Genomic DNA, 12,227 nt, shown 5'->3' on the forward strand with positions numbered 1-12,227 from the left:
ATAAATGTTAATCATCATTTTATATCATCCTTGTTGTTTGCAGCCAAATATGAAGAGCAGTTAATTTGATATAAAACAATTAGAAAATAAATTAATAATAATAATCTTGCAGGTTGGATTATATTATATGTTTGACATCATGTAGGCCAGAGGGAGGGGGATTTCACGTCAGTTTGAGAACCCTACCATAGGTAAAATCACAAATACATTCATAATATTTTCTTGTGTTCTTGTGTCCGGTCCTGAAGCTAGCTAAGCGTGTGTTGTGTACATGTGAATGCAATTCACTCAAAGACAACATTTTAAATATTGGCCCTGGATAATAGAAGCCAGGCTGCTGTGATGTATTCTCTGATGGCGGACTCAAAATAACAAGAAAAGCCTTTGGCGCCTGAACTGGAGGAAGATGTTTGTGTGCTTTACAACCAGATTTCCTCATCAAAGCATTTATGTCACTGATCAAAACAGTCAGAAAAAGAGTAAATGAAGGAGTCTTTGAGCTGTGACGCCCAGTCTTTGGTCAGTAAGCTTTCAGTCAGCAATGGCCTACTGCTAAGGCTTTGAAGTGGGCACCGCTGCACATACAGCGCAAGGGCACCCACAATGTGTTCACAGGAGCTCAATATCAAAAAGATGATAAACAGAGTTCCTCAAAAGCTTCTACAAAAAGGCAACATGTGGAGATTTGGACATGCTGCGTTTAATTGCTTTACGTGTACATGCATTGTTTAGCTGTTGGTGTGGGTTGCTGCTTGTCTATAGACACATGGTTCAAGTTTTGCTGTGGGAATATCCATTGTCAGTTTGATCTTACCATGAGCTGCCCTCTGCCTCCTCTGCATCTCTAACTTCTTCTTCAGCTCATCTGAGAAAGGAAGGGAGGGGAAAAAAACATTTTAAAAACATTTTCCCACATTCCTACACAATTAATATCAACCAACTTGTCAACTTTATTCTCTTGCTTCCAGTTATCTTCACCTGCACTTAAAAGTTCACATTTAGAAAACAAGAGGTTTTGAGAACATAGTGTTATTCCGAGGAGAAGCATACATCAGAGGATAGAGGATGATTTATTGCAAGAATAGCCTGTTCCTGTGGGTGCTGCACAATGAAACAAACCACAGGTCAGGATTCAGTGGGAGTGCAATGAACCCCTCAAAGGCCTGCCAAAGTGACCACATACAGATCCCAGATCACTGAGATACTAAATATGCAAAATGCTCAGTGCAATACATGTTACTATCAAGTGTGATAATAACAGAATCACACTTGTTGGAGAGAGCACGGAAATCAACACAGTACAGTGTGAAACAGTGGCATTGTGGGTAAGAATTGTAGAGAGAATTTTTATTCATATGTAAATGGTGAATTGTTTGAATGTGACTGAAAGTGTGTGTCATCAGTACAACTGACAATTGTCTTCAACAATGGAACTGATTGCAACAATGCCATGAAGCACTCTCACACGTAAATGTAACAGTATTTTTTTGTTAGAGGTGCTTTACACAAAGCCTTTCATGCTGGTTTAATGTCATGAGTTAAGCCTCGGCACAATGAGCCCAACCAAAGAACAACTGTTCAATTTGTTCCCGTTCATCAACATTTAATGCATGACCAAAGATGTACAAGCAGAGCTATCATGTGTCCTGTCAGCTGATATTTCCAGATGTTAAGTAAATGACAACACAGCAGGTCTTGCCCAATAGAGGAGTACATACAAAAAAACTCCACACTATCGCCTGACTGACACTGGATTTCTGAGGCTGATGTCAATATTTGGGAGATCTATTGGCCAATCTTAATTATTTGGGACACCTAACACAAATAATCTTGATATACAGTACATCCCTTAGATTTGTTAGAGTGGGACATTTTTATAGTGTAAAAATCAACTTGTCAGTGCTCCCTGGTGCACAAACTATGCGAAGGTGACTGTTTCTGTTCCTAAATGAACCTCAAACCCACTTTGGCACTTCTGTACTGCCGTCCGAGTACACTGATATAGATATATCTACAAGAAGCAGACATCAGCAAATATATATCGACCTGGCCGATTTATTGGAGTCGCTTGACTCCAAATACCACTTCTTTTATTCAGCATCAGACATTCATGAAATGTTTCCCACAGGAGTCATTGAAGCATCACAGTTTTGTAATTGGTGCATCAGCTCCATTTCTCCGAATCCAGCACACAAGAACTATTGTGTAGCAACAACAGCGGCAATCATCTTGGTTTCGGTGTTGTTGAGTGGGGGAGAGATAACTGACCTTGAGATATATGTGTCTAATCCACACTAAAGGAGTATTCCAGTGATTTAGTATAGCACTTCCATAAAGCTAGGGCAAAGACAAGAAACAGAAAAAAAAAAAAAAAAAAACAAAACAAAATGATAAGCAACATAAATCAAAATATCCTTAATTTTAGTCTCTAATATGGGTCAAATTCTATTTCAATAATGTAACTCAATAGCGTCTTTCATTAGAACAAGAAGAAGAAAGAGAAGAATATTATCTTAACTTAAGTCAGGACATACTGCTGAGTTATACACTTTCACAATGCTCAGAATGAACTCTTGTGACTCCAGTGGGCCTGGACGCAACATGGGGGAGGGTTTTTGGGTCACTGCCTCTAATACTGGGTTAACATATGGGTAAGTAATTTGTGTCTGTTCTTCTATTTTCGCTGTCTCTTTTCCCCTAATCAAAATAGTTAATTGTCCTATTGAAGATACTGAATTTGTGGCAAAGGAGAACTGTAAAATAAATGGACTAAAACATATTGTATAGGCACTATTTGAGGCAATTACTATACACACTAAATGACAATACTAGTTTGTATAGAGGTACATTTACTACAAGACTACAAAAGGGGAGGATTTCACATTAAGATCAAAGATGGTCATAGTGAGTTAAATGTCCAGAGCATGGGAGTCAGTGGCATCTAGCCGATTGCAACGCCCTAGCCTAAACCTACCATTCCAAGGATGTAGGAGAAACTACAGGGACCACATAAAAATGCAAAAAGGTCCCATCTAGAGCCATTGTTTGGTTTGTCCATTCCAGGTTACTGTAGAAACATGGCAGTTCAACATGGCGTCTGTAGAAGATAAAAATGGCTCATTTTAAGGTAACGAAAACTTTAAATAAATAATTACAAGGCAGACTAAAAGATAAAAGACACATTGAAAGGCAGATTCTTATGTGGTGAGTTTCCATTACAATCCCTCAGGTCTTACACACATGGTGCCGAGCTACTGCTCTGCAATATGATCCTGTCGCCAATCTAAAAGCTGAGGTCCAAGCTCCAAAAAGGAGAAATCCAGATGAAGTATCATTTCTTAAAAAATGGGGTGTGGGAAGCTACTTTTTCATGCACCGACCTCCATAAAACAGTTGGATTAGAGCTCTTGTTTAGTAAAAGAGAAGATGAAGACGCTGAAAGCATTTTAAGACAAACATCTGTCCTGCTGAAGTGACCTTGGGTAAAGCTGAGTCTCTTACAGAGGTCCTGGGGTTGATAAAGTGTGACATTATTATCACAGACTTCAGGTTGAGTTTTAAATCAGCTCTCAGCACTCCACTGATAAATGCTTTTAAACTGTTTGCAATCTGCTCAACTTTCAAAATTACTTTTACTCTTTACAAACACACCAAAGTAGACCACTATTGGGGGTTTCAGCAAACAGTGGAGTTAAAATGGATGATGTGAAGTGTTACAAATGACACTGTTTTTACTAATGCCAATAGAGTTATGAACCAGGGTTTGGGAACCCCTCATGAATGTCAGAATTCAGGGTAGAATGTAAATGAACTGAGACGCCCTGTGGCTTTACATTGTGGTCAGGTGGGCAGCCCAAGTCTTCTAACTTTCTCAAACATGACCCACAGCTAATGCATGTGTAGTCTTTCACACATAACATAAAAGGATTAAGAACTATTTATGTTGTGAGAATGCCATGTTGACAGGGTAGAAAAGTACAGGGAACATGTAGCAGCAGCATAAAATGTGCATGGGGACAATGTGGCTTGAATCCATCAACCATGGCTTGTACTGAAACTTTTTTAAAACCCCAAGGCCATGCACTTACACATGACAACTATCTTTATTTGTCAGGGTCATGGTGCAACAATTGGATGTGCTTTATACCTAAATTTTTCCCTCTTAGATTACAAGACGCAGATGCACATATGCAATACTGTTCATTATTCTGCTCAAGGAATCTTAAATATAGTGCTGTTTGCCATACTACAAAAAATAGACATATCTCAGTGATAACTATTTGGTCACAACATCCTGTTCAAGCACCAAAACTGCAGTTTAAGCAGTGTCTCTAACCTTCAATGACAAGAACAAGATTAATTTGCATACGTGTCAAGTAATAGTGGTGTGTGGCATGCTTACACTTGAGTGCTCCTGTACACTTTCCAGGACAAGTCTGCGGGCCCGACACCGCAACCTCTTCCAAACCATGCAGGGTTTCCCCCCACGTCGTCAGGAGACGTGCCATCGTCTTAAAGGACCGGTTTCAAGCTACAAGCCTCAATAAATATTTGGTGATTTTTGTGGCCTGGAGGTTAAATGTGATATTCCGCACAAATACCACAGGGACATCGAGATCCAAGGATCATACATGCTATTCAGCTTCTCAATATCTGGGTGGGTGTTGATTCAAGTGTATTTGAAGAATGAACACATCGTAAGTAATATGAAAATCTAGGCAAATCTAATTTGACTAATAAACAACCACCACTAGAGTTGCATTTATAAAAGGAAACATATGAAAGGTTGTTAAGATGTAGCATTCTGATTTTATTGGACAGCTGTGTTCATGACAGAGTTATCTGAGGCCTTAACCTAAACCAGGAACATTACATAAACCACTCTAATGAGCAGCTGATAACATTGCGAGTAAATCATAGCAACAGTCATGTAAAATCTAGTGGCCGCTGGTTACAAAGACCACATGCAACGCAGAAATCAAGTTACAGTCTTCCTGTGATACTGCTTCGCAAGTGCTCTGGAACAATCTTTTTGGCAATGACACATGTTTTAGACTCCAACAAATTTTTCCTTGAAATATATCCCAAAATCCTTGGGTCACTTCAGTAAAGGTGAGCAAAGGATGAAAGTGGGATACCAAAGCAGTTACCAGATGCTCCATCACATGTGGCAGAGAAATCATGAGATGCTGCTCATTTCCAGCTGCCCTACACCTTTCATGATGTAGAAAATGTGCATCGTTGAATAAATATATATCCTTGCACTTTCTGGACCTAAGGGCTTGGAACATATATGCTCCTCTAGTGGGACTGGATTCCAGAGCCATATCCTGTGGCCAAGAACAATAGTGTAACCCAGGGAAATGTTTAGACACTGATGTCTCCATGGGCTACCGCCTCTCCCTTTCTCCCCTGCTACTGACCCTCATGCTGGGTACATCCATCAGGAAAAGCAGCACAAAGCTTTTGTCTATATTATGCTAAATGTTTCCATGTTCTACATTAACTATGAGACACAGGTAGTTTCCAAGCAGGGCTTCCAAGATGGCAAGGAAACACACGGCTAAATATTATGGTACTACTTTCCATCCAGAAGAGGCAACCACGTTCCACTAAAAACACTGTCTCTCATCTAGGAAGAATGCAGCTCCGTGTACCTAACAATGTAATAATATCTGACAGCATCAAGATGTTTTTTGGGTATCTTTCCAAATTTGAATAAGTTGAAGAATTCAAATGTTAAATCTTCTCAAAAAATGATATTCATTTAGTAAATCCAGTTTCTCCATAGGTCTGCAGAACACATTTAAAGAGTTTAATATTCTATATGATGTCATAGCTGATTTCTGTGTGATGTATGATACACGGCTGTGTCAGCACCTCATGGACTGAGTGCTGAAAAAAAAAAATTTAAATTAAATTCCAAGGGTGATAAGTGTATGCTGGCATGTATGAGGGTAACAGCCCAATGCTACCAAACCACCAAGCGTGATCTGAGGCAGCGATGGTGCCAGGCACTGGTGTGAGGCAAACCTATCCATTTCAATGGCATGTGAAATGAGCCACAGACACACACAGTCTGGGGAAATTCATAAATGTAGCTTGCAATAGTAAATGCAAACCAGATCGAGGCCTAATAACACATTTGAACTGCTTTGAGTTTACTGGAAAATTCAACCAAAGTGCAGAGAAATCATTTAAAATTATTGCCGCCGGTGACAGGGCTTGTCTCTAAGTAGTCCTGTGAAAGCAACTCATGATGATACATTACTGAATTAAGTTACTGGTATTGTGACTTCAAATCAATGTGTCATCACTTAACTATGATGAGGCATTTTCTTTCAAATTTTAAATAATTAACTAACCAATAAACAGACACTTTGGGGTGGATTAGAAGTAAATCACATTAGTTTTTTTGTATCCTTGTACACTGATTTTTAAAAATTAGTAATTTTACTAATCAGTTAAAGTGACTCAATGTGTAACATTTAGGAGAATCTATTGGCAGAAATGGAATATAATATTCATTGGGATGTTTTTGTAATCATCTGTGACCCAGATCAAACACAGCCAACCCAATGTTATGTGACCAACAGGTGCATGCTGGGTCTGGCTAATATGCTCACAGTGGACCTCCAGGTGTAAAGCCCCTTTCTACTGTTTTTGATCATGTCAATTGCTACTGTTCGGAGCTCATTCAACTCAAACACAGCAAGCTATCCATAGCCCTTTTTATTTTGGTTAAATCTTGGTGAGTTTCGTCCTCTTTTCTGGTTAATTATAGTAAGGTTCCACTGAAGATGGCAAGTGTATATTTATAATTGATATTAAGCTGTATGCATAGGCTGGAAAGTGCCCGACTACAGAAAAGGACTGTCGGTTTAGAAATATGTGCTCTGTGGTGTGGGCCAGGAACGATGTGATGTTTTTTCCACTAGTGTATATTGACATATTAATTCGCTATATTTTGTAGGCTTAATGTGTTCTTTAATGTAACAGTCGTCTCATAACCTTATTGTAATCATATGAAAATGTTTCTCGTCTTTTACAAATGGAACGCAGTAACATGTATTCAGAGTACATTTCAAATGTCATTTAGTTTAAAGGGGAACTTGGCAATTCTAGCCATTTCTTCGCTGGTTTTCACTTTTGTCGTCACATGTTTTCTCAACGAGCTCCCCCTACAGCTCTGGGACGTATATTTCAAAACACTGTCATAAAAAAACTCACTTGCGGCACCCTCCTCCCCCTTTCTACCGCTGCTGATGTGCATTTGTTGCCGGGCAACTTTTTCGTGTGGAGCAATGTCTACCGAGGTGGGTAATACATTCATCGACGCTTGTTCTTATAGCCGGCGTGGCTAACCGGTATTGAGGGGGGCGTGTGCGTTTATGTGGAATTGCTGTAAAGCAGTTCGTGTTTCTCGCTCGTTCTCGCTTCTCACGATACTTCCTACTTCCAACTTAGCGGGACGGTAGTCCCAAAGTTGCAAGGTTAGTTTTCCGCCTGGGGACGCTAGGGGGAGCGGGGAAAGTCACCATTTTCACCGGAACAGGCCATTTAACCATCCAAATGATTTCTAAACGGGTTTATTTAGTTGAAATAGCTGCCAAGTTCCCCTTTAACTTAAGTGAAGTTTCCTTAAAATGATAGTACTTTTACTTCAGTACCCCTTCCATCACTGCCAAAGGACTGTCCACAGTGTCAAAGTGTAGACATGCAGTAGTAAACACATGCATGCGTGTTTCACAACAGAGAAACTCCGGACAGAAGCACAGTAGATTTCTTGGAGGTAAACTCCATAATCACTCAGCACTGACTGAAGCTAGGGTTTATGCCAGGCCTCATTTTGGCATAGTAAGGCTACCTGTCAAGGACATTGCCCAGAAGAACACATGGGTGTGCTTACAGAGTCGTCATAAAACAGCTTGGGCCAGGCTAGTAAAAAGCACAGGTTGGAAGACTAGGTGGGTGGAAATCAGAAGGTCTCTTGGTACTGGTTCAGGAATGTGCTGAACGACATTTCTGCACTCCAGGGAAACGGAACCCTGACAGTGACGTGCTTGTAAACGTTTTCCAGGCAGGTAGGCTGGTGTCTTTGGTGGACCCAGAGAACATTAATGGAAATGATCAGCGTTCCGTAGGGCTTACACCACAGCCTTTGTTAGCTCTAAGGATAATGATGTTGATGACAATGAAATGTACTATTGAATGCTTTCACAGCTCCTAAATGTAATGTGATTTCCGGAAGGCACTTTAACATCTGTTGAGACAACTTACTGATTCTGTTTCTGGCTTCATTCAGTTGCTCCCCAAGTCTTCTGGCCTCAGCTGACCTGTTCAAAAGAATGCAGGTGTTAATGGGCAATGCAGCAAAAAGAGCAAAACGGCCTCATACAGGCGTACCAAACCTTAAGGTTACCTTGGGTTCAAGTAAGTACGTTACGTGACCTAAGTCATGTAACTAACATAACTTAAGACTTTAAATAAGTAAACTCGACTTTTGGTTTCACATAGCACGAATCCTGGTCTCCTGGGTGAAAGTACTGTGTTTGTTTGACCCACAGACAGTGGTCAGTATCAGTTGTCTAACAAGTTGTCCTATATGACTAACCTCTGTTTGAGAAGGTTCTTGTTGTCTTCAATGGCCAGATGGTCCTCATGGTCCCTGATGAAGGTCTCAAAGGCCTCTTGCTTCCCCATAGACAGCTGTGGACCTGAGAGAAAACAAATCCAGAAATAAGGCCTATGCTTTATTCTAGTAATCAGAAGCTTCTGTTAATATCAACAGATTCATACTCAACTCAAACCTACCATACAAAGTACCCTCCAAACAAGATCGCATGCTTGTCATGCTACTGAAAATAATCTACTAAGTATGGGAAGTTGTGTGAGATCCTGCTGTGCAGATCTGAACAGTGAGACCTGAGCTGTGCCTGTTCCCACATCCACAGGTACTCAGCTCCAATCTGGCAGCCAGATGCCAACCTCTCATACAGTTGACCTCCCACCTATTACTAATTACAAAACTGAATGACTATTAGCCTTCCATTCCCTGTTTAAAGAGAACATAAACACAAATATAAACACTAATTATTAACATGTCAGCATTACATGGCGGATGCTCCCCACCGAACTTTGGCAACTTGCCACATGTAAGGAAAACTACATAATTTTGGACATAGCATTGTGCATTTTTTCAACAGTTCATGCTGATTATGCACAGCGTTTTTGTTAACCTGTGAACATGTGATTTAATTTAAAATGACAATATTTACCAATGACAATCACACACTATTTGAAAAAGGGAAGGGAGAGAGGAGACACTGTGCCAAATAATGAGGGCCTGTGGAAGTGCCCCATTCCAGTGAGCCAGCATGCACAATATCAGGGCCTTAGAAGTGGCTTACCTACAGTAAATAGAGGGTAGTCATTATTAATGTTGCTGATTCTTATTAATAACACCCCTGCTTTCCCTTCGATGTCAAAATGTCTGCTGTGAAAACGACCTATTTACTCTGAAAGGAGACCAAAATTATATGTAGACAATGCATCATGTTGGCAGGTAATTATTAAGAACTGCTGCATGTAGCATAATCAGTTTTTCAGAAAACATGCTTGATGCCTTGTGGTGATACCCTAGCTGTGTTTGCAGCCCAATGTATGGCAAATCCGAGCTGAATTTTGAGTAATTTTTCTAAAGAAACTGTAAATTAATGCTTATTTTCATCCTCTACCGTTACGTGATTATCAGGAGCTGGTTCATTGAAATAAGCAGTAGGTTGTGACAATTCTCCAGTTGGAACGAGAAACCAGAAGAAGAGAGCAACAAGATTATGTAATTAAAAGAGCGCCAGTGAAAGTGAAAAACAATACATGAAACAATTTCTATGTTAATTAATATGAGGAATATTACATCATATCTGAATCACGGATGTATTATGGAGCCATGGGAACTATGGAGAGACTGTCGGAGAGAAACAGCTGATTATTCGTGGGAGTTAAATGTTTGCTACATTAGAACTTATTCAGAAATAGTGTTTCCGTTAAGAACATTCAACTCAATAAAAACTCATTTTCAAAATGTTAAAAAAACACTTCAAACAAGTGTAAATACTTTTGGTGAATTTGAGGAAGTTAAAATTTTGCCGTTTCCATCAATCAACCTTTTCATGGCTATTGATTCTTAGGAGTTTCGTTGTGCTTTCTAGCTTCTGGAGTTCAGAGAAACAACCACAGATACATCTGCCAATCCATCAAAGCTCTCTCTCACCTTGACCAATCAAATTTACAGTAAAACAAGTTCTGTGTCTCCAACAATCCAACATGTTTTTTTTCCCTGCACTGGATTGTGTGTGACCTAATCTTATAATAGAATACAAACCACCATTATTTTGCAAGATTTCCGTGGAAAACCCAAAGCTTCACAATGACTTCCAATAAATTCCCCCCTTGTTAAAATGTGTGGATTTTTGTGACAAAGCTGTTCTAACCAAAGACATACACAGGACAGTAAGTCATGTGAGATTAATCGTAGGACAGTTAGGAATTTTGTTTCTTTATTTTTGGAAGGTCTTGATTGAAACCAGCAGGCATCTCACAGGCATACAGTGTGTTGCAAGAGCCAAACTCAACAAATCAGTTGAAGAGGTTTCTTGAGGGAAATGCACTCCGTTCGACTCTTGTATAAAGCAACATTCCAGGAATATCTCAGACTGATATGACATCATATTATGTTGTACTAACATAATTTGTGGGGTAATGAGATCACATGGACCTTAGGCCAACTTTCCTAATTCTTCTTTTCCGTGCTTCAAGTGCTGACAAACCACAGAGGTTTTACAGGAATGTGTCGTGACTATTGTTGCTGTTTCAACAAATTTTTGAAATGAAATACCAGCAAAGTGAAGTATGATGGTACTTTTCCATCGGTTTATCAGAAAAAAAATGTCTGACACCAGTTGTTAACTGTTTGCAGAAAAGGTCAGATAGAAAAATAACAATATTTCGGGTACATTGTATGTTCCTACTGCAGCCTTTTGCAGGGGACATTAGTATTTGACTTACTGAAGTATCCGTATTGTCTTAGACTTAGAAACGTGTGTAGGGTCTGGCGGAATCATCAGCGTCTCATTACATGCTAGCAGGATTTATAGTAAGATCTAACTCTCCCTGTAGGTCTCAAGTCTCCTTCAAGTTTCTGCATGCTTAATACAAGTCATCACCAGCCTGAATTACAACAGGGACACCTTTTCCATCCATTGGCCACCTTTTTATACTATAAAAACTGAAATCTTAAGAGCACGAGACTGAGACACTGTATGTCTCTACCTGTGAAAGAGGACAATGAATACAATAAATAATTTAGCCTCACAGAGATATTTTAGACTCAGAGGAGTCCAGTTTGCAAGTGCACACAGTAGAAATCCAGTTCTAAGAGGAACTCAAAATCTTGTAATGTGTGCAGACTCTGCAGAGACAGTGGTCATCCGAAAGAAAGCCAGAAAAAAACCTCCCAAATGTTCACATTTTATTCTGTGCTGGCAAAGCTAAGAGCCCAGTACAGAAGGATGTATTATGGAAAGAGTAGAGTCAATTTTACGCCGTTCAATCAGCATGAATGGTTTCCATGGAAAGGTCATCATCATTACATTTACAGTCAATCTTCAGGGGACAACAATTACCCTCACTGTAACCATAGAGGCTGTTGGCTACAGCACCACAGCCCTCAGATTAAACCTAAATTAAAACATACATAAACATTCAGTGACCCATTGAGCATGAGGACAGGATAAGTGTAGTGCATTTGTTTTGAATTAGGATAGAGTAAAGAACAATGATCTAATGTGCGTATAGTTTGGTTATGAGTTTCCAAATGGGTCATGGAAAATAGGCACCCCAGATGTGAAACATATGATATATAACGCTGTGTCAATTGTGTGTTTCTAGGTTATTGCACATTATGTGTATTTAAGAGGAATATCAACATGTATTTGAATGTTATGACCTCTTGCAAAACTGTTTAAGACTCTAGTGTTAACTGGTGCTTTAAAAAAATCCCTGAAACCAGGTGTGCTGCAGGATTCCATGCTGTGAAAGTCAGAAACACTAAAGAGTGAGAAGTGTCTTCCCTGACCCTCCTGGACCTGCTCAATGTGTTCCTAAAAGCTTTTGCTTCCAAAGTGCAGAGCATTCCTGGACAACATCAAGGTTTCCCTGCTGGTTAA

General features: G+C 39.7%; 2 protein-coding genes across 5 annotated transcripts in view; both read right to left on the reverse strand.

The window, feature by feature from the left end:
- The window catches only part of LOC127359611 (potassium channel subfamily K member 17-like), a 43,737-nt gene that overhangs the window by 19,348 nt on the left and 12,162 nt on the right, over window positions 1–12,227 (reverse strand). The gene's annotated exons all lie outside the window — the stretch shown is intronic.
- The window catches only part of kif6 (kinesin family member 6), a 59,180-nt gene that overhangs the window by 7,737 nt on the left and 39,216 nt on the right, over window positions 1–12,227 (reverse strand). For all 4 annotated transcript variants that reach the window (XR_007882644.1, XM_051393432.1, XM_051393455.1 and 1 more), the window contains 3 exons: window positions 8,615–8,717; window positions 8,281–8,336; window positions 815–865 (listed from right to left, as the gene is read on the reverse strand). Coding sequence is in view for 3 of the 4 variants with exons in the window: in XM_051393432.1 (XP_051249392.1) it covers window positions 815–865; window positions 8,281–8,336; window positions 8,615–8,717 (210 nt within the window). In the remaining variant the exon portion in view is untranslated. The remainder of the gene's footprint in view (window positions 1–814; window positions 866–8,280; window positions 8,337–8,614; window positions 8,718–12,227) is intronic.

Source organism: Dicentrarchus labrax, unplaced genomic scaffold, assembly GCF_905237075.1.
Source record: "Dicentrarchus labrax unplaced genomic scaffold, dlabrax2021, whole genome shotgun sequence".
In the NCBI taxonomy this organism is placed as follows: domain Eukaryota; kingdom Metazoa; phylum Chordata; class Actinopteri; family Moronidae; genus Dicentrarchus; species Dicentrarchus labrax.